This window comes from Cheilinus undulatus, linkage group 14 (genome assembly GCF_018320785.1).
Source record: "Cheilinus undulatus linkage group 14, ASM1832078v1, whole genome shotgun sequence".
Classification (NCBI taxonomy): domain Eukaryota; kingdom Metazoa; phylum Chordata; class Actinopteri; order Labriformes; family Labridae; genus Cheilinus; species Cheilinus undulatus.
The window spans coordinates 19,706,143-19,733,296 of record NC_054878.1 but is presented as its reverse complement, the minus strand read 5'-3'; the positions used below and the strand labels follow the sequence as shown (position 1 = coordinate 19,733,296).

The 27,154-nt window shown below is 39.0% G+C and overlaps 1 protein-coding gene across 1 annotated transcript in view; it reads left to right on the top strand.

Moving 5' to 3' along the window:
• LOC121521302 (MAM domain-containing glycosylphosphatidylinositol anchor protein 2-like) overlaps positions 1–27,154 on the top strand; it is a 326,586-nt gene that overhangs the window by 134,455 nt on the left and 164,977 nt on the right. The window contains exon 4 of the mRNA XM_041805191.1: positions 23,873–24,069. Within this exon, the coding sequence (XP_041661125.1) occupies positions 23,873–24,069 (197 nt within the window). The remainder of the gene's footprint in view (positions 1–23,872; positions 24,070–27,154) is intronic.

Below are 27,154 nucleotides of genomic sequence, written 5' to 3'. Positions count from 1 at the left end.
AAAGCTTCTGGATGGGAAAGAAGACAAGATCAATGACATTACTGATGTAATTACATTTTTGGACATGTTAAAGTAGAGAACACCAGCTGCATGTATGTATTTAAGTGCTCTGCTCAGGATCCTTTACAAAGCCCTATCCTGTGTTTACATAAACTAGTCTAGAGTCCTTTACGGATGAAAATCTTCTCAAAGATTCCTCTGCCAATGCCAAACAGCTTATTCTTCCGTTGTCTCTTGCTTGGTGTTGTTTGGTGTACTGGATGATGATGAAGTCTGAGGAAACAAGACATATTGTCAATTTAACAATTTATTAATTTAATAGGAGCCTCAGTAGCATGTGGAAGAGCTATAACCACAACAACCTGGCACCTACTCCACGTGCCTGTCATCAGCTTGGTCACACACTGCTGTGGAATGCCGCCCCACACCATCACACTGCCTGCACCAAAGGGCATTACTCTATCAGTGCAGCAATCTTCTCTGTGTCTTCTCCACACTTTGGGCCAGATCTACTAAGATCCCAATTTGCGTGTACTGATTTGCGTGTGCAATCTAGAATTTTGCGTTTTGGGTTGGACCGTGGTTTGCAGGAATGCACAAATGACAAGAGATGCAAACGTGTTGGAGACACGCCTATTCAAATGAGGGGTTTGCGTGTTTCATAGTTTGCAGCACGAGAGTCGAGCACGCAAAATGAAATTCGACCTTACAGAATTAGAGGAGTTGATCGGATGAAGCCAATGGGTAAGATCGTCTTGTTTTTGTATTTTTTACCTGGTATACCACTAATCAGCGGTGGATCACATATTTTTGTGGGGGTTTTGCTGTGTGGATTTATTATGGGTTTTTTTCTGAGGAGACTGGTGGATTATAGACTTTTTCGAACCCGGGCCGTCCGCATACATGGGGCACGCCTTAACCACTCGGCCACCTGCGCCCAATATATCCTTTACTTTAAAAGGTTTTCTATTTTTCTTAAAAATCCTCCCTTGTGTGTGTTTAATGCTATAGCTTGAGAAAAGTTAAGTGGTACAACTTCACACAGAACATCAGAAAAATGGGACTGGGAGATCCCAGCTGTAATACTGTAGCTACCGTACGCTGGAATGACCCAGATGCAAAAAAATGTAAACTTGCAGGGAGTTTTGTCATTGAAAGTATTGCGTGACTCCTTCTCGTGGCTGGCTCCAAATCCGCTCTGAGTTCCTCCTATGGCTCCAAAATGGCAAGGCTGGATAGGCTATATGTTTTAATGACTGTTTCCTCATTCATTCCAAAAATGTTCCCACGAGAGTGAAGAATGCGTTCTCTGCGTCTTTTTTCATCATTTCAATGTCTCCTTCTTGCCACAACAACCGCAGCCATGTGTGCGCAATTACGCATACAAACTGTTTGCACCTCCCTTAGAGACGTGTTAAATATAGACGCAGTTTCTATCAGCAAAATTGCTTTCAGATTTGATAAATCCCCTGCGTGCACTAAAATAATGTATTCTTCTCACAGTACACGCACAATTGCATGTAAACACCCAATATTGCTTATTCATGGCAGCGTACGTACTAACTGGATGCAGCTGCGTTCTTTTGCACCTTTGAAAGACGCAACCCTTTGTGTGCACTGTTAGTAAATTAGTTTGTACTTTTTTTGCATGTGCAGTGAGTTTGCACACGTTTTTATACACGCAAACCTTTATTAGATCTGGCCCTTTGACCCTACTGCTGTAGGCATAATCTGGACTCATTCCTGAACATAACATTTCTCCACATGTTAAGGTTCCTGTGCACGTGTTGCCGACACCAGTGCAAACAGCGCCTGATGTTGAAGGGCAGTCACGGCAGACCTCCTGGCAGCCCTATGACACTGGAGATTGGTTGTGTGCAGTCTGTTCAGGATTTTCTGGGCAGAGAGTTGTTGGTCATATCATCCTGCAGACTTTGACTGCAAATCTGTAAAAGACAGCCTAGAGTTCCTAAGTGCTGACAAGCTGAGGAAATGTTTTTCTCAGGGTGTGGTCTTCTTGGGACGCCCATTTAGCGGCCTGTCTCTCACATACCCCATTATATGGAACTTGGCCTTCAGTTTGGTGACGGTATTAGGGCTTACTCCAAATAATGGCACAACCTGGTTAGTGTAACACCAGCTTGAGGTTGCCCTATCGCATGAGCCCTATCCAGATCAGTCAAACATGGCATACCCATTCTTGGAGCAGACACCCACTGACCACTGTAGCAGGGCCCATGCTGACAAGTGCCGATCAGACCATTATGTCTTGTTTCTTCAGACTTCTGTCATCCAATCCACCAAACACCAAACAAGAGTCAGTGGCAGAATAACCTATTTGATATTGACAGAGAAGATATGGCAAATTTTTCATGGGTGCAACCCACATACTCAGCTCTGCTGCTCATCTCACAAATGCATTTTCCTTGTAATTGTGGCTTCATTTAAAGTGAAATAAACAGGCTTTCAAACAGTAGAAGTATATTGCTAAGAATCATTGTTACACCACAGAAATAATCTACCAAGCACACATTTCCTTACTTTGTGCTAAGTTGAAATAATAGTAAGATATAGAGATAATACCAATGCATTAATATGATGCATTACTTTAAAATGCATGTATATTTTTTCATTATATTTTTTTGCGATGTATTTATCGTATCATTTCAAATCAGGAGATAGAGGGCCATTTAATTATTTTTGCTTTTTATTTTATATTTATCTTTTAGTTCTCCTCTTGTTTTCATGTTTAATACATTACAGGCTATCTCAAATAGTTAATATAACATACAGCATTAGATGGAACTGTAAGCCACACTGCTGTCGGTTAAAGTAAATAAGGTAAATCTAGAATATAAATATTGCCTTTTTCCCAAACCTGTTCCAAACCATGACCCTAGGACTGAGGAATGAACCAAACCCTGACCTCCATGAACAGTTATGCCCCTAAATTAAAGTGTCTCTTGAACAAAAGTAGCCATTTTGAGATACGACCCAGTCCTCAGTGAACTCAGGATGAACATTTTTCTCTATTTCATAATATTTTACTGACTAGATTAATGATCAACAAAAAATATTGACATAAAAACAATTACATGTCTCTGAAAGCAATTATTTATTGAAACTCTAGTAATAATCTGCTGAATGCACCCCCCAAAACTCCTCTTTCCACCACCAAATAAACCAGACAATTCAATCTTTAGGACAATTATTGGCTCCCAAATATAGAGGCTGTCAAATTCACCCAGAGAGCATAGAAAAGATGATGGAAAAAGGACAAAAAAAAAAAAAAAAAAAAATTGCCATGCCTTTAAGCTGTTCAGTCCAGGTCAGCATTTACAGTACAGGTTATGATAAAGTAGCACACTTAAAATAGTCTGAAGGAGAAATGGGAAAAGGAAAATGGAATAAATTTGGGACACAGAAAAGAAACGTGGAGAAGAAGAAGAAGAACAAAGCCAGTGAATTCCCAGAAAAGCAGAAGTGTTGTTTGTCCATATGCTAATGTCGTAGCGGTGATATTAATGTTGTCTGCTTATTCAACCAGTGCCAGTTTGGTGCAAGGCTGTGAAAAGTAACAATCAGGTGGTGCATTTATTGTGAGAAACAGCCCACTGGACTGTGGATATCATTTTCCTGAAGCGTTCACACACATCTTTATTTTCTGCTGATATTTCTCACTGCGTTGCTTCAAAAGGAGGATTAGAATAAGACAATAGTCTGCTTTTTGTGTGTTATCTCTGAAAGGACTTACACAGCCCTGCCTCTACACCGCTGCTGCAGAAGCAACAGAATATAAATGAGGATTCTGTGTGTATGTGTGCAGGAGTGCGATCTTTAAAATCGTTTTTTGGCACCAGCGGTGTTCATATACATATTTCTTTGTGTGCAGGAGGAAACAAAAATAGAGGCTACCTATTGGATTTAGGCACATGCTTATGCATGAACACTTTCCACCAGTGAGGTCCTGACTCACACATAGATGTCAGAGGCTTAACTTGTCTTGGCATACGCCTTCTCAGTGCAGTGGCAAGCACCGTGAGGCCAACCTGAGGAACTGCGTCGGCTTTATGTTTGCCTCTCGTCGGCGGAGTTCATGAAGGAGCTCGGAGGCCAAACAGCAGCTGATGGTGTTTGTTTAGCAGCCATGCTGGCTTTTCTTTTATCCAGTCAGTCAGGATAACCGGTGCTTTCTATCTCATCAGATGTCCAGATCATGCTGCCCAGGCTGAAGGGGTCTAAGTAAATGTGTGCACAGAGCAGGAGAAGGCTGCAGGTCCTGCAGAAAGCTTTTGCTCGCAGAAACTTGGAACACGCCAATAAGAATTGAGTTTTGACTGAGGCTTATGCAGTTCCTATTAACTCCTGAATCCCTTCATTACTGGTGTTGGCTCTGTGCTTGCATTTATATACCCTGGAGAGGCAAGTGTGTGGGATGAGGATCTCAAGGGAACCCATTTGTTAATAGGTTCAGTTGGATGAAGCAGGTCCTGGAGGCAGGTTCAATAAGTTGAATTATGCGTCACATTGGAGGAAGATATAATCTTTAATGGGTGAACCAGCTTTAATACATGTATAGCTTTTATTTTAACAGATCCATTAATAAAACAACATTGATCCATGTAATTCACAATTGTGTGTGTGTCTGCCTATTACATTAGTTTTGAAACAATGAGAACTTCATTTCACACAGGGGCTTAAATTGCAGAAATAAATTGCTCCATTGGTTCTCAATGGCAGATTTTAAATCAGATCAAAATATCTTGGTTGCTGTAACACACTTATCTATCTCATTTGGCTTATCCAGTTTGTCATTTAGGATTTTTCAAACTATGAAAACAACACAACAGCCAACAGTTTATGGTCAGCAATGTAATGACTTAACTAAATCTAAAGAGTCCAAAAACAGGTACAACAGCATGATTTTATGTATCCAAATGGATTAATTTCCCCTAGAGAATTTTTTAAGTTACAAAAGAAAGCTTCAGAAAAAAGATTTGTTTCAAACCAGGCTGTTAACATGTTTGTTTCTGCTGTAAAAATGGGTATTTTAATCATGGGCTTGATAAGATGATTGGATGATGTCTAATCTGGTTTCTAAGCCTGTCTTTTAAAGACCTTCTGTGGCGGTCGTCATATTGAGAGTGCTTTCTTTTCAAGACAGAAAAGTGAAGTGAAGGCAAGCCTTTGGCCTTGCAGTCATATCAGCCACACCCCTAATATTGTGTAGTTTGCATCATTCTCTAAGTCAAAAAGCAGAAGGTATGATTGTTCAGGCTGTAAACATGCTTATTTCTACTTCAGAGAGGGCAGTTTTAACATGGGTGCGTATGTGATTCCTACTGTTTCCATAGCAAGCATCTTGTAACCTTGAAGCAGATGGATTGTCCAGACTCCATGTCTGTCATCAGGCAGATTTATCTTGCAAAGCACCAATCCAGAAAGATTGTGACAGGACAGAAAATGGTCATTCGATGAGAACAAGGCATTATCGATACGTTTGAACCAATTGCTTTTGAAAGCAATGGCTGCTGCCAATTTAGCCTTTAGCCAGGATTTAGCTGCGGTTTGATCAGAACTGGACCACATTTCTGATTAAAACAAGAGCACAGAACAGCAATGAAAGCATTTCATATTTCATGATTTTTACTCATCCCAACCTTTTTCAACCTTCTGAGCTCTACGTTATCGTGCACAAAAAGAAGACACAGTGGTTATTGCAAGTTAAATAACTTCTGAACCATAAATAGCAGCCACTATGTATTTTCCTTTGAATCTTGTCATTATGCTGTTCTAATGATGTTATCCATGCTTTCTTAACCTTTACAGTAGCTTTACTAGTGAGCCATACTTCAGTGACTTTCCTGGATCTTTAAAGATATAAATCCACATCAGTATCTCCAATGTTGAATGTCTTTTCATCCATTTTTGAATCCATTATCAATCATTTTCACCGCTAGCATAGCATGCTATCTGCCATATTGTATCCCACAAGGCTTTGTGAAGGGCTGAGACAACCAATTGCAAACTGCTCTGTTGTTGCGTGATGCTGTGTTAAATGGTGCATTTCTAACTGGGCAGCAAATGCAGGAGACAGCCTGAATAACTCATAATAGAGCGAGAGAAGAGAGCCTGTGATGTGTCCCGTTGTGTCTGTGCAGACAGGGACTGCTTTGAACAATGGTTTAAACGCAGTTGAGTTTGTTATGATGTTTTCAAACCTTAATGTCAAATAATGTTTTTTTTTTTTTTTATATATATATATATTTGCACTGCTTGGTCCCTGAGAGATGGGAGAACAAGTTTGTGTAAAAAAAAAAAAAAAAAGTTTTAGTCATTAGTGTTTACTGTTTCGCCCATTAGAAAAAAGAAAAAAAAAGTTTGAGTTTTAATTTCTGTTTTGTTTTAGTGTTTTGTGTTTTTTTGCATTTCGTGTTTCTTTTTTTTGTCTTACTTGTTCCTTAACTTTTTAAAGATTTAAGTGACATTACTGCAGCTTCTGGGGGACAGGTAGGCTGTGAGCAGTCATTTACAATACATAAAATCATAGAAATTGTGAAAAATAAATAAGATCACATTTTAGAATACTTGATTACATGTGATTATTATAAATCTAAGTAGTAATAAAACAAAGCCAGGAGTAGAAGTAATAACTCATGTCCCCTTTTTGTCATTTCTTTTGTTTGATGTATGGAACTGGTGTCATGGTTTAGCTGGTTTTAGACTGACCGGTGACATTGTTTAACATTCTATAATGCTACTTTGCCTCCGAGTCAGAATATTATTCCTGTCTTCTGCGAAATTAATGCTACATTAAAAAAAGAGTTCACTGGACCACAGAGTATTTTAACAGAGATGAACACATGACAAGAGAATTTAGGTGACTTTGCAGATGTTGGCTCAAAACAAAATAAATGGTTGTAGCTAATGAACTACTTTTTGACATCACAAACACTAGCTAAGTAATGTTAATGTCTTAGAAAGCAAGCAAAATATGATAAATAAAGGATAAATCTCATTATATTATATCTCATGTTATGGTTGTTCAAGGGTTTTTTGGTGGGCCCCAGAAGATTGTGAGGTCTAAGACTGGGCCGCAGTGTATGTTTGGGAAAGACTACACTAGAGGTTGCGGTCTCACCTGGAGCTACACAGCTTTTTTGTTGCTGCTGTGCTCTTGTAGTCATCATCTCTGTGCACAGGTGACCTAACATCATTGTATTCTTTGTATTTTCTAACAACTTAATCAATACTTGGCAACATTTCCTCTGACAATGAAATGAATTTCCACCTTTATTCCACATGATTCTTCTTCTTTGTGCTTTGGCTACATTGCTAAACACTGCCCCCACCATTGGTGGTGGTATTGCAACGTTTGGTCTATAAGCTTCAAGAAAATGGGTGAAAAATAGAGTACAAACAGAAAGCTCAGCCTGTATCTGCTCATGTATTGCTATTTGACATAAAAATGTAATCCTGCTGTCCTTTAAAAGCCAAACATATCAATCAAATGTGAATCATAGCTGTACAGAAGGTCAACAAAGCCGGTCTTGGCAGGATGCTGTTACTTATCTTGAAGCGTACCATGGGTTGGCATTTACATGTGTTGGAAATAGCTGTTTAGCAGTATTCAGACTTATCCCTGAAGATCTTGTTTGTTTTTGTTGATTATACAAAGACAACAGTATCAACAGTAGCTTTAAACTCCCTATCAAGTTTTGCAATGTAAACATACAGTTCTAAAACTAAAATTAAAAGTCCTCTACAGTTTTAGGTGCAAATGTCAAAACAGCATTGCTAGCTTAGCCTGGAGAGTTAGCATGATGTCAGACTGGTGTAGGAGTTAGGATTATGAAGGAAAAAGTAAAAGTATTAGTTGAAAAAGTGTGAGGAGTGTCTGACATCAGTCAAAACTCCACAACTGTAGAATGATAAATAAGCCTTTTCTACACAGCCTGTGACCTTACAAACTTATAAAGTTGGCTTCTTTAGAAACACGGCTAACTCAAGATAGTTAGCAGAGACAGCTAGTGTTTTTCAGAAAATAAAGACTGTAACTTTTATTCCTCTTGCTTTTGCAAATCAGACTTGGGTTATGAAAGGTTAACAAAACATCTTGAATATTCTCACATTTATTTGGTATGTGGAGCTATAGCTAAACGGACTTGCCCTGTTGTGATCTCACTAAGCTACAATTTGATCGTCTCCATGAAGAAAAGTTAAAGTTCAACCGGATGTTTTGGGATTGCAGAAATGCATGGGAAGAGAAATATTGAAGAATATCTGTGAAATAGTGATATGTCATTATTCTTCCATTATCCTCTGCTATTTGAAGTTGAATAGAAAACCTCCTATGAAGTCTACATCATCAATTTAGCAGTAAAATCAGCTTTATGTGCCAGAAAAGGCTGAGGAACTCCATCTTGTTATCCCACAAAATGTGATCCTGTGATATGAGCTGATGTATTATACAATCTCCTGAAAAGATCCCATAATGCATGTAGACTGAGATGTATGTGCACCGCCTCTTAAGTGCTTTTGGATGTAAATGACCGGCCGTGATGAATGGTGTGATACAGCCGCTGTGAGTTATCTGAGCCTTGTTTGAATCAGGACAGAATGAATCAGCACATTATGTGTACATTATGTAAATGTTTGCTGGTTTGGTTAATGGAGGTAAAGCCAGTTCACGACTGCCCATTACTCTTTCAAGGACTTGTTCCTGCAAGGGGCTCTTAATCAGAGTAGTGGAGTCGACCTCATCTATTGCCTTTGTTTTTCTCCCCATCAGGAGCTTAAGACACGCTACAGAGTGCTCATGTTGATTATCTTGTGCATAATTTTATTCTTATCAGCTTTTTGTTTTTCATTATTTTTTCTCAGGGTGATAAAAGGCCACAGATTATTTATCCACACTTTTTTAAAACTTTTTTTTTTGCCAGTGTTTTTGGATATGAAAAACAACGTGCCAATTATAGCGATGTGTCTATACAAGATGAGACTGAAGAATAATGATGATATTGATCTCAAGCTCCTCTCATTTATAAAACAGAGGTTCATCAAGCTAAAAAGTATTTAATGACTGCCCGTGAATGATGTGATGTTGTCTGAAGTGGCCTCATGAGGATAGCACGCTTGAAATGCTCTCAGGCCAAAATCAGTAGAAGAAGGCTGTTTAAACAAATATCACGCTGAGCTTTGTTTGTGTGGTTTTACCAAAGAAGACCAGGGAGACAAAAGATGAAATACTTGTTTACTGATGTTTTTAAAATGGTGACAGGAGATGATGAGGAAGAGAATTAATTATGAGTTTTCAAAGATTTAACGTCATACAGAGCACCAGAGGCCTACATGTGAGATGCTCTAATGTGCTCATTAGTTCCTTAAATAGTGGATTTTGTTTGGTCTTAGGGATCAGTGTCTATAAATCTGAAGTAACCTACAGAAATAAAATACTTAATTTGATAGACCAAGGGTGGAACTATTTTTAAAGATAGGATGTCTTTGATCCCACCTGCTGGTACAGGATAAGGTCACTGTTGGAGATTCAGGGTTCGCAGGTTGTTTAAAGGTGACTTTCCGGGATGTTCTTTAAAGGAACAGTGTGTAATTTTTAGCCTTGAAGAATTTTGCATAACAAACTTGGTACAAATGAAGTATTTATAAACAGGCCTGTCTAAATTCAAGGTGGTTGATCATCTGAATATATAAAATTCTTTAATTTTTATTAACCTCGAATACGCTTTTTTTCCTGCATTTTCTATGGTACTACAGCAGTGTAGAAACCCACTGATAGTAGGGATCTACGTCACATAAGCACCGCCTTTTCAGAAAATATTTTTCAAAGCAGATGTCAATTTGAGCTAATTAAAAGTCGTAAAATGCAGATTTTTTTTCAGTCTGGGGCAAAAAACACCAGCATTGATGTCTTTTGTCATAATCCAGTTAGATAACTATGTGTACAGCTGAAAAAAAATGTAAAAGTGTTCACTACTTATTTAAGGTTTTTTCAGTTAATAATTTATCACCGTTTTAATTAAAAGCATGTCTGTGACAAGATTAGGATTTTTTTTTTTTTTTTTTTGTAAGTTAAAGGGACTCATTTCAAGACGCCTTAAGACTCTTGTCTCCCTTCATTTGGCTAGACAATGCTAGATGGTAGGAGGTCTGCCATACTGTTTGTGATATCAGTCACCTCCACACCAGGTGGTTTTTTGTAAAGTGTAGGGACTGTACTCAGTGTATGTAGAATTTTAAAATAATTGCTACGCAGATGAAGGGGGGAGAGGAGGATGCAGAAAGAAAAATAAGAGAAACAATAAAACAGCAAATGGATGGCAAATTTATGGCTTTCATGGCCATAAATGTGTCTCCCATGTTATAGGATATGGCTTTAACATCAAAAATGATGGTGAAGAATTAGCAGTAATGATCCATATAAGGGAAATAATGCTTGGAATCACCAGGCTGATCACCTGGTTACTACTCTGGTATCTGCGTCTGTGAGTAGCACTATAAAAATAGTAATGTAATTATAACACTAACTGAATTGGCAGCCTTCAGGACAACATCCATCAGTGTTATGAAAGACAACATCTTAGTGTCAGCATGAAAACAACTGCATCAACTTACGCAGCTCTGACTGCTACTCCTCAGTCATCCACTTGAAACACCCCTTTAATTTAATATATAAATCCAATGTCAAAATTTGTGTTAAAACCTGCAGATTAAAACCTGTTAGCTAACCGCAAAAGCTGACATAATGTAAATTATGATGCATTTAAGGTGTTGATGGTAAAATGTCTTGTAGGTTAAGGTAAAGTCCTCCTAGAGTGTTCAAGTGTAACTTAAAGAAAAGGAAATTTGTGTTTGTCTCATTTTTTGGGTCTATTTGCACCTCGCAGTCTATTGAATACTTTTTCATTTAGTTTATCATTGGGTCAATTAATTTACATAAATGAAAATGTGATCAATACATCAGCACATTGTGTAAAAATACAGTTGTCCTTTTTGTACTTGTTGCAATACTCTGGTGAGCAAAGTAAGTAAAAGTATTCTGTTGACTGAATAAGGATGGTTTTTGAGCTCCTTTTATCAGCCTTAAGGAGGTCCCAGTGACCAACAACTAAACCAGCTAAGTATCAAAGCACAAAATATGATCATTGTTGGCTGATCTCCCTCATAGGGGATCAGTGATGAGATATCCCCTATATTCTGGTAAGTCCAAGTTTGAAATATTGCAATTTGAAGCAGCAGCATGTGGAATTTTAATTCTGTCTCGAAGCAGCTGTACAATTAACATTGTTTCTGTGGTACATACAATGAAGGTTCACGTTATCTTAAATTACTTGAGAGTTTGACTGACAACAAGGTATACTGTTGGGTGACCAAGTTCAAAGTCAATTACACAAAATTTAAATGCTGACAAGTTAGTAAGTCTAAAGTTAAGAAAAACACAGGAGACATTAAAGATGCAGCATTATTTATTTAGCATTACTAAGCATAGGATCAGTGTCTGGGTTTAAAATGTCACATCAGTTTGCAGGGTGTGGCTGATGTTTGCAGTTTGATCCTACATGCAGGTCAATGTGGTCAATGTCCACATGTCTGTGCTAAATGTGCTTACACATTGCTCAAGTCATTATGTGTAATTTCAACCTGACACAGTCTTACTACAGCTTTATCAAAATCTTCTCATTCAAAATACTGACAAACTGAAGGTAAATGATTAGAGAGTGAAACTTTCACCTCAGAAAATCTGTTTGAAGTGTTTTTATGTACATTTTTCTGTTTAAAACAACAGAATTAATATTGTCAAATGTAAAGTTTGTGTGTGTTCTTTTAGCTACATTAAATTTAGGCCAAAAATTACAGTTTTACCTACAATTCTGACATTCGATGTTAATTAGGCTAATCAATTATTTAACACATTAACTGTTACAGAGCAAATATTCAGCAGTTCTCTATTGTAGGTTGCAGGGATTCAGCAGGGCCATAATTGGAAGTCTGTTTTGTGCAGCCTGTTCATGCTTTGTAGGCTAAGAATATCTCATTTAGCATTGTATACAAAACTGAAAACTAATACTTTAACCTTATGGATCTTTCATTTTTAATCTCGTGGACTAAAATGTGACTAAAATGTTAGCCGACAACTCTTTTCACATGAGGAAGATGAGACTATGACTAGCTAAATATAGATCTTTGACAATGATAACTACCCTTACACACTAGATAGACTATGCGCCTGAGGAGCGCATAACCTAAGCTCCACATGCCAAGAGTGTGGTGCCACCAGCTGTGTAGGCTGGTCTGGAGAAGATCGGAAACATCTGTCTGCCATGAACAGCTTTCAGTGCTGTTCTTTGCTCTTTATTTAATACAGAAATGTGGTCCAGTTCTGATAAAACTGTTGCCATACTATAGCTACAGTACATCCGAGCTTGTTGATACACTGGCTTGCCAGTACAACTGAATCCCGCCCGTAGCTGCCACCTCATTCTCCTCAAATTACACTGATTGCTCGGGTCGTCTCAGACCTAGATCTTAGATTGGAGGTTTAAAGGATGGATCTGCCTGATGAAAGACATGGAATCTTCACAATCTGCTTTTTGCAAGGTTAGATTGAAACTAAGACTAAGTTTAGTTTTTTCCAACTGAGACAAAAATGTTAGTGCTGGTTTGTTGGATTTTAAAATGCCAAGACTTTCCTCACTGTATCTATAATGTGTCAAAATGCAAGTAGAGGTTTGAGAGAACAATGTGAGTGTTTTTATTTCTTTCTATTTCACAACTTGGCTCACTGGTTGGTTTAAAGAGAAAACTGTTCTGACTAAAAGTAAAGGGGAAAAGACTAAAATGTCACAAAAACTTGTGAAAATTTAAATTTAAATACTAAGACTAGATGTAAGACTGCTTTCAAAATTAGCATAGCATAGTCAACTTAATTTAAAAAAGGCAATTACTTGATTTGGTGAACAGCTTACATGAAGATTTATATCATGTATTTTTTTAGGGCTACTTTTTTAATGCTGTGATTGGTCATTTTCACTAAAGCATTTGTGGATGCTTAATGGGACTCTCAGTTTTCATATTAAGTCAGATTGCAATCAGACCTCCTGAGGCTTTAGTGTGGTGTTTCTTGTGTTTGTAGATCAGCATTATGTCAGTGGTCAAACAAGCACCAGCTTTATTGTATCCAGCCTGCTGTCGTGAAGAAGACTCTGAAATTATGGATGATACACCTTATTATTTTCTTGAACAACAAAACAGGTGGATTTTCAGGTTTTGTTTGTTGCTTTTGTCCAGACCAAACAAAAGAGAAGGTCATTAGGCCAAAAACCTCTAAAAGAACTCCATCATGTCACTGATGCTTTGCCTCTAACTCTAATGGTGGCTTTCTACACGCTGTTGTTTGGATCAGCGGTCTGCAGCCTCTGTTTGTTTTCTAGTGAGATGAATTAGAGAGAAGATGGGCTGAGGCAGACGCCACTGTCTAAAGGAGAGGATGAAGAGGAGATTCATTACTCCTCAGCCCCTGAACACACAAACACAGATGCACATAGAGCAGAACTGGGCCTCATTATTTCCTCATCTCCATCACTGGGAGGAAGTGAGAGGTTGCAGGCTCTGCTGTGAGGCTGCTGACGTCTGCCCCTCCATTTATCACACACATCGCCCATGTGAGCACACGCAAACACACGCAATGTCACACACATTGGTCTTCCACACACGCCCACAGACACCCAGTGTTCCTCCAAAAGCATAATTGGAAAAACACTGTCACTGAGGAAGATGGAGGTGCAGCAGTCCTAACTGGGCTGCAGCATCGTGAACACAGCTCCAGCTTTTAAAGCTATACTGTTTAACAACAGCAGTTATAGTGCAAGATGATTTCATCTGGCTTAGAGGGAAACATCACCCACCCGTTCAGCTTAAACATCATGTATTTGCATAGTAGTGACTTCAGGGTGGGTAAAGAAGCAATCCAAAGTCCATATTTAAGCTTAGAGATTTGTTTATAGCACAAATAAAATGCTAATTTAAATCACCATTCTGCATATTATCTGAATGTGTTTTGTTTTTTGCACATTAGTGGCCAGTTACTTGAGGGGACAAGCCCACTTTACAGCACATTATGGTATCTCCCTGCAATACTAACAAGACCGTTGTCCTCTATAGACATTTAGGTGACTCTACTTCCCACAATGCAGCATGTGTATCATTCACAGTTGCCTCTATTCTGCATTGCTACTTTAATTTGCAGTAATTACACTTAACCAGGTCTGATGACTGTGGCCTCAGAGAGGGAGTTAGTTACCATTACCTTAATGCACAATGCATAACGTATAATGGCTAGAGAGAAAGAGGATGAGCATGAGTGGGGTGGGGGCGAAAGAAGAAGGGGGGGCCGAGTAAGTGGATTTTATAGTAAAGGAGAGAGTGTAGCGCTCCCCCTCCTCCTGCAGCAGAAATTAAAGTTTACAGAGGAATGTGGAAATGCTTAATGAATAATTCAGCACTTGTTAGACAGTGCCACAGAGGCATGCCAAGCATCAGCCATGGCAGAGCTGGTGTGCTGCCCTTTTTAAACCCTAACCCAACTTGTCCAAACTCCCCCCTCCCTCTTTCCTTTGCTGTGTGGAGACAGAAGAGTAGCCTTTATAAAAGTTAAACCATCTCAAAGGTCTGCCTCTTTATGGTGCATTAAAAGTGTTATTTCAAACCCTTGCGATTGAGAAGCTGATTAAATCTTACTTCAAAACTTCAAATATTAAAGTTTGGGTTGGGAGTTAGATAATGAATTGTACCCAAGACACCCGCTCATATCTGTAAAGCCACCTAACCCAATAAACTTGCAGGCTTTTATTATTGTGCCATAATGATCGGGATATTCATTATCGCTCTGCACATGCAGCCAAAAGAAAAACATTGATTATCTTTTAAGCGTTAATTTCATTTAGAAAATGGTCAATGCCAACGACATCCAGTTCATAGAAAAAAGTAGCTAATTAGTGTTTCTAAGAGCACAGCCTCAATATTTGCAAATGTTTATCTCATATTCTCCACTTTTGCACAGAGGAATTTTTTTGAATACTTATTTAAAAAAACATGGAGTGAGTGCCATGTTTGCATGGCATAAGAGTAAGTGCAGGGCTAAGTTATCTCAGTTGCTTCAGCCCCCAAAATGATTTTTACAAAAGTCTACAACTTGTCTTCACCTATACATTAGTTAATTTATGTAACAAATACCCTTTATTTTCAGCAGACAGGCTTTTTAGGCCATTATAAAACAAAAGAAATCTGTCAAAGTGACACATTATATCCCTTTTCCATCTTTGAACACAGCCCTCTGTGGCCTGACTGAACTTGCCAGATAGACTATTTCATATATCCATTGTAAGGGATATATTACAAATTTATCTAGGAAACCTATGCAAAGCATTCGGAAAGGCCATGACTTTTAAAAATTCTCAGAAGGTGATTGAAGGTTATTCATTACTGACCAATGAGAGTAACAAGACAAAATAAGGTAGTAAATACCGTAAGCGTATCAAGCAGGCACTGTTGTAGTTTATGAATGGTAGAGCATGTGGGTGGATAAAACTTATGCCGAGGCAGGTTGAGAAAGTGCAAAAAAATCTTATCCACAAAGAAAAGCTTTCACTGTGGCTCTTTGCTCTTGTTTGATTTAAGATATGTGGCCCAGTTCTCATAAACTTGCTGCTATGCTATAGCTACATTTGAGCTAATAGCTACACTTTCAGCAGCCATTTTATATATATATATATATATATATATATATATATATATATATATATATATTTACCAGCTCACAGTTAACCTGAACCATGCCTGTAACCATCACAAACTCATGCTAAAGCAGATCAGGAGAGGAGTGAAAACATCTTTTCCATCATAAAAAATGTTCAATACTACTGCAATTAAACTGCAGTTTAACTGTAACTACATCTATGCTAAATGCTAAAGCAGCAGCAGACATTGCTATCAGCTTCTAGTGCAACTAAACTTCACATGTAGCTTCTGCCTTATTCTTTATGACACTGATTGGTCATGTCCATTTTCAGATCTGGCACAATCATTTTAGATTTGAGCTGTGCAGGATGGATTTGCCTGATGATGGACATGGAATCTGGACAGTCCATCTGCTTGCAAGGTTACAAAGATCTTATCTGGAATTACACTCGATCCTGATGACTTCTTGTACTTGAAGGGGTAGTGAGGCCAATGATGGGGGTGTCGATGATGGATGCAGGATCAGATGAGGAGTAGAGTTCAGAGAAACTGGACCAGGACACCATTGAGTAAGTGGAGGTTGCTGGGGTGGAGGAGGGTTGCAGCGTCTACACTGAAACAACAGGCTGACTGTGGAAGAGAGGACGGCAGATTTGATATGGCAGGTGTATGATGATTGGTCAAACGAGGTTGTGGCAAAATCTGATTGGCTGAGTTCTTGAAAGAGTGAATCCCTTTTATCAGATGATCACCAGAATGGAAGGAAAAGGAATGAATGAGTGTTGCCTAATGAATGAGTGAGGAACAGTCTTCCTGCTTGAACTTGTTGTAGGTTGTCAGACAAACAACAGACACTTTAGATGTCACCACTCCTTCTCCTGTCCAATATCATAACAACATTCGGATATCACACACCGACTGAATGATCCTCTCTGTGAATTCTCTCCTCTCTCTGCTTTTTATCCTCCAGACAGCACAGCAGCACATGAAGTGAAGCTGCTCACGCTCGTATCTCATGTCTCAGAGAATGATATTCAGTTTACTGTGATATCTCTGTTACACAGGCGCCAACGTCAGAGTGGACTTATTACAGAAATAGATGCATCATGCCCTCATCCACCCTCCAAACACATCCATCCACCACCACAATCACACTTTAGTATGAAGCAACAGCTGACAGCGGAGAGATGCAGCGGGCTGGAGCTGGTTATTGTCGAGTGGAGCTGTGAGATAGAGGTCACTGTTGCCAAGGGGGTGAGAGATGCAGGGAAGGGAAAATGTTCTGACAGTAAATTACATGCTAGATTCACATATTCCATCAGAGGCATCCACATGAGATGGATGTTATATATCACAGATACAGTTTATTAACCTTTGACCCACAAAAATGAAATGCATTAAAGAGCGCCATTGAGTAGTCTCCATCTATATCATATTGTACATTTGCTGTCTTATTTGACAGTCTGTGTTTACACATAGTGTAGTGATGAGGTGTTTGTTTGCATTCTTGCAGTACATTAATCTGATGCATTATGTGTCGCAATGGAGATATGTCAGACATTGAATCATATATGAAAGGCTTCCATCTCAGTATTTATTCAGGGCCTTTATTTTTAACAGGTTTAACCCTTTAGAGAGCACTCATTAAAATGCCTGGAAATTTCCAATTCAAGCCCAAAAACATTATTGGTTGACATTCAAATATTTTTTTCATTTTACTTTTGTCACTTTTCTATGTATTTACATTAATATAGTGAGAATCAAGGTCAACAAAGTGACCATATATGGATCTTTGTCTGTTTGTGGTAAAAAAAATAAAAAATATACACATAGTTTTCATTGGTATTTACTTGCACATTAAAAAATGCTTTGATACAAAATATTTATTTTATACACATAATTATCAGGCAAGACCTGGCTGGCTTCTTAATACTGTGTAAGTAATGGAGGTACCACCAGTTTTATCTTCAGATACTAATCAATAATAATCAGAAATATTGAATTACTACATTTTTTAATATAGTTTATTTAAATTTCAAAGACAAGCAGACACAAAGCACAAGCACAAGCACAAAACAGAACATCACAGTACAAAACAATACATGTATACAACATAAAGACATTTTGCCAGAGTACAGTTTAGCTTGCATTAATATAACAGCTTGTTCAGGAACTCATGATCCTAATTTCTTACAGGGGTTTTCTGCCTTCTGATAAGACAATTGAAAAAAGGTACTTGATTTAGCATTCAGTAAATAAATAAGGCGAAACTCATAACTTAGGTTAAATGCATCTTGTTTATGTATTCTCTTACGAAAGCCCATTGTTCACCTAAGCCATCTCTGCATGGTTGAGGCTGCACACTCCATTATTATAATTTCTAAAAAGTCCTTCAACCAGTTATGAAGATTAATAAAATGAACTCTCAGAGTTCATTTTATTAATCTTGTGCGGAGTTGTGTATGCTCAGTGTAAAATCTTCATCTGTATGAGTTTATATCATACACATTTTGATAAGTAGTTTGTCTTGCATATTATGGTATCCCATTGTTCAAGTGGTAGGTTTTTACCCAGATCACACTCTCATTCATGTTTTACTTTATCCATATTAGTACAGGAGGAAAGGGTCAAATAACTATAAAATTTAGATGCAGTGGCTCTATTTATTACTATTTCTTTCAGTTTATTATCAGTAACTTTATTGGAGGCCAATACAAAGCCTTTACATATGTGTTCCTGCAGTATGGATTTCACCTGCAGAATTTCAAGAAAACATAGTTTCTTTAAATTAAAGTTAGCTTTGATTTCACTAAATAACATTATTCTCTCCTGTTTTATAATTTGCCCCAATTTACTCCATTAATTTTAACAATGATAAGACCCCAAATGAAAATAAAAACTGATGTATGTCATTTAAGTATAATAAAACTGTTATGCTGTTGTAAAACTGACTAAAACCAGGTCTTTATCACTGTTTATACCACTGGTGTGCCTTTTTATTCAATCGGAAAACCTGAAAAAACACAACTATTAATTGTCCAAATTAATTTAAGCTGAGATAAAGTTCTAAGTTAATTTTAAAAAAATGAAGTACAACTTTATAGTATTAAGAAATACCTTAATGTTTAAAAAAAAAAAAAAAAAAAGACCAGGAATTCCATTTCATTTCAAACCCTTATATATTCTTGAAAGGTCATTGAGGTTTCTCTCATTTTCTAACCTGGAAAACTGCTTATACACAGCGTTTGGGAAAGGGCAGAGCCTCAAAAAAAAAACATTTCAGTACATGACTTTTGTCATTTTTGAAAAGGAAACAACTCAGTGGTGTTCTTTGTTCTTCTTTTAACAAAGAAATGTCGTCAAGTTCTGATGAAACTGGCACTTCAGCAGCACGCTAATGTGTTCCGCCATAATGGCACTGGCCTCTTGTTGCTGCTCACTTACATCACGACTCCGCCTGAAAGTACTGCCCCTTGACGGTGATTGGTCCTGTCACTTTCTAACCAGGCCCAAACGGTTCAGACGGGAGCTTTGCAAGATGGATACGTCAGTGAGAAACACGGAAACAGGCGTATCCATCTGCTTTGCAATGTTGAGAATGACTTCTATGTCAAAGTAACCTGACACGCCAGATGGATTCGTTTCACACATCCATCTGGGAAAGCTTCAATAGGTTTGAGAAAAGGCAGAGGCTTTGAAAAATCCTCTGAGTAGGATTGGGTGAATGTTCTGTCAAATCTCTACGAGCCAATCAGAGCAACAAAGCACGTGACGTAGCCGCAAGCAAGTTGCGCATGCACAGCTACTGAGGAATAACGCGAAACATGGTGACTACAGACATGTAAGTCCTCGACTTTTGTCATTTTTGAAAAGAAAACAACTCACTGCTGTTCTTTGTTTTTCTTTTAACGAAGAAATGTCATCAAGTTCTGATAAAACTGGCGCTTTAGCAGCATCCACGCTAATCTCTTCCTCCGTAACTGCACCAGCTCTTGTTGCTGCTTGTTTACGTCACAACTCTGCTGCGCCTGAAAGTACTTCCCCTCGTTGCTGATTGGTCCTGTCACTTTCTAACCGGGCCCAAACGTATTAGATGGGAGCTTTGCAAGATGGATTCACCAGTGGAAAAAAATGAAGTGGGAGTATCCATCTGCTTTGCAAGGTTAATGTCAATGATTATACCTTGAAAATTTCTAAACATTAGTCAACTTTACCTGTAGATCACTCTATGTTTTTTTTTTAATTTTTTTTTTTTTACAAACCTGTGGCAACAACTCAACTGGTGGGTCGGGACCCAAAAGTGTGTCACAAAGCTCTTGTATGGAAGTCCTGAGTGGAAGTATCTTTAAGGTTTCCTACAATGGCAATACATTTCAGAGTTTGGGTACAGATTTCTACTTATCTAATTTTCTTTTGGAAACAAAGCTGGTTTTACCCAGATAATAAAAAAAAATACTTGAGAAATTACCAAATTTCCATGCTTTTACGGGAAAACAGCATAAAACCAAATATCCATGCTTTTAAACTTAACTTCTTAAAACACGCAATGTAAAGTTTGAAGTTAAAAAAAATAAACACATTTCCGCCCTTAAAACAGACTTTAAAGTGTAAGGAATTAGACTGAATAAGAAACAGACTTTAGCTGAGGTAGGTCTGTTGGTCCAACTGAAAACCTCTCTAACTTATTTGTTTGTAATGTTTACAGCTGATAAAGGCAGATTTTTGTAGCCAAAACATCAGTAGAAAATACAGTATCTGCTGAAATTTTCATACCTGTTGATACTGATAATTCAGTTTTTTAGCTTATATCTGATGATACCAATATCATACTCATAACATTGGTATCCCTAGGGGAGGCCCGAAAGAAAGTCCTTTTGACCATGCCCCATAAACAGTTAAGGGATAATTCTACAGAGCATCACACCAATTTAACTATTTTCCTGTAGAGATGCTTTTAACAAACACTTAATTTGGTCAGCTCATGTTTAAAGAGATTAAGAAGCAAATTCACCTCTTATTCTTTCCTTTTTAATTGGATGTAGCTCTTCTCTTTTTTTCAGGAGTTGCTTTTAAACTTTTAAAAAAAGAAGCTTGAAAATGAGGTCCTCCACAGGGCAGGCTGCCTGGTAATAACTTCTCTAATCGCTTGTGCCTTATGCTCACATTTCCACCCCAAAAAAATCCACTAAAAAGAGAGCAAGTCACCCTTATTTGGAACAAGTTCCAGAAAGACAGCTGCTGTACAGTATCATCGCCTCATTAACCCTGCATCTGGAAAGCAGCAAATTAGAAGCTTTCACATGCTTTTGACCCTCCTTTCGTCTCTGGTTTTCCTCCGACCGTGCCCCCTTCTCTCCCCTGCTGTCCAACGCTGTCCCCTTGGCACAACATAAAAGCAAACTGCTTATCTTTGACATAACAAGGGCTTTTTTTTTTTTTACCCATCAAAGACGCTACATTAATGTCATTCAGGTCAGCGGCCCCTGCTGGTAATCAAGCTGGAACTGTGATTAGGCAGAAGTAATCGCAGTCCCCTCTCGCTCTTGGCCGACAGCCTGGGAGCCTGATAGGTGTTCTCTTCCCAGGTGACTTCACCAGATCAGGCGGAGAGATTGAAAGACATCAAAGGAAGGAGACATAGAAAAACTTGCATTAGATTATCACCCGAGAGACAGCCTGAAAAAGGTGTGTGTAGGTCTGATGTTGGTGTGTCTGTGCGTAGGAAGGTGGAGCGAGATAATGTGTGTGTTTTTTCACGCAGGTGTCTCCCTTTTTTAGTTGGGGGGGGCATGAAAGGAACAAGCTTAGGTTTGATGTGATAATGAAGCACCTTCTTTAATCTTCATCATCTCTTTTATCCAGACCACTCACTCGTGCCTATTTGTTCTACAAATGTTTTTGTAGACCCATAAAGTACAAATGTGGACTATCAACATCGTCAGACTTAAAGAGATTGTTTATAAACTCACCTGTTTTTGAGACCTTGTCTGTGCCCACATCTGGCACTCCAACATCTGTGTATCATGCTGCCCCGCCCACTCGTCTTAATATCAGAGAAAGCCAGAGCTTTGAGGCTTGTCATGCTCTGCGGGAGTGAGCGGGAATGATGCTAAGGTTAGCGCGCTGGAGCGTTTAGCTGTACATGGGCCGATTTACCGGCCTGTGAACCCATAAACCTGCAATTACAAAGCCTAACAACTCTGGTGCAGGCGGCCTGTACGCTGCTTTTTTCCTCTGGGCTCGGGGATTTAAGCTTCACAATCAGTCAAGCGTGACTTCTGAAGCTAATTGCACCAGAATGACACACGGGCTCAAACACATACACATACTCAACATCCTTACGGGAGAAAAGACTGATGGAGGTGGAATTTTGTTTGAAATTCATCAAATTTTAATCCAGTGCGTGCATTTCCATATTTCCATATTTATCTCTTTGAGCTCCTAGCATTCACTTCCTCTCTGCATATCATTTTGGCCCTATTAATAGCTTCAACTGCCTTACCTTAAACACAAACATGCAGAAACACTCTGAAATAAAAAGACAACCTCCTATCAGGTCCAACTTACAGAGACACATGTATCCCTAGGTAGATGGGCCTGTCAATGAATCACTCCATTCCTGCCACAGTTGCTAAATTGACTGTTAGAAGCAGGAAATAGATGAGAGGCATGCTGGGTAGAGTCACAGATAAGATGTAGGATTCATACACTCCCCCTCCTCTCTATAATGAATCAGTGTATTTACTTAGAGCAATCTGCTTCTCTAAAATGGCCTTGCAATCGCTCTGTCTTCTACGCAGCGTTGTCACCCCCTCCCCTGTTTATCCCCACCCTTCCCCAAAGGTAATTGCTCTTACCTGAGACACTGTAATGGATCCTGGATGAAGTATTGACCGCCGCTAGATTTTGATTAAGGGGCTGTAGGGCAGAACATGTCTTTAATGAAACTGAGGAATCAGCATTCTCTGGCCGGCGCGTGGTGCCTGGATTCTCTGCGCCGGGGCCCACGGGCGCCTTGATTAGGACCTGATCCTTGGCAAATCCAGGGGTGGGCCGTCAGCAGTGAATTAAAAGCGATGAATTCATCCATTAATAATACCTCCGGCTTGTGTAGTTTTTCCTCTGGAGGCTTATAATCGTTAAACATTTGGGTATTCATTTACTGTGAGCTGCTTGTGCTCTTCGTATTCACATGGCGCCTCTCACAATCACTCGATCACCCGCCATATTTCTCACTCACTGATAACCCTGCTCACTCATTTATTCACTCAATCACTTCCTCTTTATATGCAAAAGGTCAGCCTGTATCAGCCAGAATGTTAGCATGAGGGATAACTTGCATTAGCTCCTCTCTTCCTCTCTCTCAAATTGCCTTTTTCCACCCGTGTTAAAAACTGATTGCATCTCGGGTGGAGATGAAAGAGAAACAGCTAGCTCCCTGCGTTCTTTGAGCGTGCAAATGGACATAATCTAAAAGGCGAGTATTAGCATGCTAAAAAGACACCACGGCTATGATGAACACCATTTGCCAAGGCTTAATGCGATAGCTGGGTAAGATGATTAACTTTGAATCCATTTAATCAACCAAAAGCGCCTTCTCAAATCACCAACTGTCTCGCGTTTGGGTAAAAAAAAAACTTCCCTCAGATCTCTTTGGGAACAGATGTGTCAAATCACAGAGAGCCTGAATCAGAGCATGATTTTGTGCGCAGTATTTGTCATCCTCGCTCTTATTTGAAGCTCTCGACGGAGTGCGACTTGAGCACAGAGCAGCTTGTCCATTGACAGGAAGTGAACGCGCCCTTGGGGTGCATCCTATTGACTTAAGTAGTTCATGTCGAGGGCATCTCATCTCCTTTCACACTACAACACCTGTGTGAATGCTGATAACATGCTTTCCTAATGTAATGAGAAATATGACCCTTCTGGTCAGATCTCTAACCACATGGATGGTAGGGTTTTTTTTATTATTATTTATTGATGATAGAATGATTTAACATGAAATGAGGTCTGTGTGATCAGTTCATCCGAGAAGCCTTTGATTTGTTCGTCGATTGAACAACTCATGGAAAAGTGTTTATTGACGGCTTCCTCCTCCCTGCTTGTGCTCCTCTTACAGACCTTGATGATCCCATTGTGACGGTGCACCAGAGTGTAGGGGAAGCTAAAGAACAGTTCTACTATGAGAGGACTGTGTTTCTGCGATGCGTGGCCAATTCCAACCCACCCGTCCGCTACAGCTGGCATCGTGGAAGGGAAGTTCTGACGCAGGGTTCAGACAAGGGAGTGGAGATCTACGAGCCGTTTTTCACACAGGTAAGGCAGAGGCAATGTATAAAAAAGTTAAAGCTCAGGGGGATAACTACCTGTAGTAAATATTAAAGTGCTTATAAACATCATTCACCCCCTTTGATGTTTTACCCTCTACCTTTTAGAAATCATTCATAATCAGTATAATTTGGCTCTTTTGACAAAAAAACACACAAGAAAACCTCTTCAATGTCAAGGTGAAAACAGATATCTAAAAAGTAATGGTAGATACATGAAAATATTTAAGTAGTGTAAAACATTAAAGTGTAAAGTAAGTGACTGCATAAATATTCACCTCTTTAAAAATGACTGATCTAATTCAACAGAGGTCCAGCCTATCGGTGCTACTAGTCTCACAAATAGTGAAATGGGGATTTCCTGAGTGCAGTGAATGTGTCTCAAGTGATTATAGTGTAAAGACACCTGTGTCTGGAAGGTGAAGTCACTGGTTAATCAGTATTCCTGGCTACCATTAACACCATGAAGACAAAATAACACCCCAGGCAGCTCAGAGAAAAGTTTATTGAGAAGTAAAAGTCAGGGGATGGTCACAAAGAATTCATCTAAATTCATCATCAAGAAATGGAAGAAATATGGCACATGTGTAAATCTGCCTGAATCAGACCGAGCCAGAAGGAGACTAGTGAGAGAAGCCAACAAGACACCTATGACTAATTTGTGGGAGTAGGCATAGGTATCTTGCAGGGTCTGGGAGAGACTTTACAAACATTGACTGCTGCCCAGGTTTTTACCAGTCAGAGCTTTATGGGAGAGTGGCAAAGAGAGAGCCACTGTTGACAAAAACTCAGATTAAATCTGGACTAGAGTTCACCTGAAGGCATATGGGAGACTCCATGGTCAAGAGAAAGAAAGTTCTTTGCTCTGATGAGTCTAAAATGGGGTTTTTTGGCCAACAGACATGATGCCATTTGGCGGACACCAAACATAGCATGGTGGTGGCAGCATCATCCTGTGGGGATGCTTCTCTGCAGCTGGCAGAGGGTAAGATAAATGTGGCAAAATATAGGAAATCCTGTAAGACAATCATATTTAGTCTGCAAGCAGCACTATGCCTTGGGAGAAGATTTATTTTCCAAAGAGACAATGACCTGAAGCATACAGTGAAGGCTACACAGGAATTGTTTAAAGCCAACAAGGTGAATATTCTGGAGTGGCCGAGTCAAAGCCCAGACCTCAATCCAATAGAGAATTTGTGGCTAGACTCGAAAAGGGCCGGTCATGCCTAATTCCCCGTAACCTGACATTTTTTTTTCTGCTGTTGCCATATTAAACTGTTGTAATCAAGAGTACCTGGATGCAGACGACGGACCCCATCTTCTTACTGAAAGCTGTACAACTGTCAAAGTTGTACTTATCAACGCCATATTGGTTTTCCTAACCTAGTTTTGTGAAGTTAACTGCTTTTTGGAAAACTCAGACTCAGAAAAATTGAAAAAAGGCTGAAAAAAATCAGTGAGTGGATTTCTTTAGAATTTGAAAAATTGAGAAGCTTTTGTTCTGATAAAAGGATCTTTTACAGTCAGAGGGAAGTGAATGAGATTATTCTGTCATTTGTAAGGGGATTATAGAGTTTGAATTGGTGGAGTTCAATGTAATTTGCATTTTTAACTGGACGACAGAATATGAAAAACTATGGAAAAGAGAAAAACATGCAGGAATAAGATGATCATGAAATAGAAAAAAAGGGAAATTAAAATGAACTATGGTTAAAAAAAATATGTCAAATAAATAATTAAAGGGGATAAAGATAGTTTAATCTTACTCATGCACTCCACTTTCCATCCTACTCCTCATACTTATTTTCTCCTCTCCTCACTCCATCATCCCACCCTCAATTAAAGCTCTAACTGGGCCTGAAATTTTTGGTGCAGCACAAATTCAGAGATTTACTTTTAGTGAGTTCAACGCCAAATAAATCCTGGCTAAACTTGATGTAACTTCCTCATATAAAAGACTAATAACACTGCTCTCCTACAGCATGTCTGCACTTGCCTAAAACCCATCCAGACAATCAAGTTACACATTCATAACCGACCAAATTTAGCCTGTAGGGTTGGATTGAGTCCATTACAGTGAAGCCAGACCTCTCTATCGGCCAAGCCCATTTGTGAATAAAATCTGTCTATATACCTTTCTCCCTCCATTATTTTTCCTCCGACCCATTGCTCCCTTTTCAGTCTAATGTTTTATATATTCCCACCGAGGCTGTGGAAGTGCAGTGGTAGCATTTCAAACTCCATATGGGAGATCAGGTTCACAACTGAGTCAGGCCCAGAACTATGCTTTTATTGTGAAATCCTGTCCCTTCCTGCTGTCTGTTACTTTCTCCTCCATCACCTCTCTCTCTACATAGTTTCCCCCTCAGTGCCAGAGAATAGCGTAATTATCGCAGATATGAAGGTGCCATTTCTCATCTCTTGTCACATTCTCACCTCTTTTTATAAGCCGATACGGTTTGATGTTTATGATGGTGTTTGATGTTTCTCCGTCTTGTGATATTTTATTTTAGCATGTGGTGTAAAACATGAGGATGTATCCATTTAAAGCCCATTAAGAAACATATTGACATTCATGTTACTTCTGGCTCTTTCTTATGGTTCTTTTGCTTCACTCATTTACTCTGCACCTGTGTTGTTCATGCTCTTCCTGCTGCTGATATGAAAAATTTTCTTTCTCTAAGTTCATCCATTTAAACAGTATTTTAAACACAAGAAGAAAACCATGGAAATGCTTTTTCCACCTGATAGTGACAGTACACTCCTCCAAAGATTCTTTGCCCTTTACCAACAGCTGAAAATCCCATTCCTGAAAGTGCTGGTGTACTTAAGTGTTCAATCTTCCCATCAATATAGCCATCAATGCCCCTGTCCAATCACCTTAGTGTGTTTGTCCTTTCCTCTCCGTTCTCTGCTTCCTGCATTTTCCAAATAGATTTCCTCTTAAAAATCTTTCTCCCCCAGCTGTGAGCACAGCTTGCACTCTAAAGCACAGACTCCATGTCTTCATGTCTGCTCAAAAGCAGAAGAAGTGACAGAAAAAGAAAGGAAGAGTAGTGCTTGGTTCACGGCTA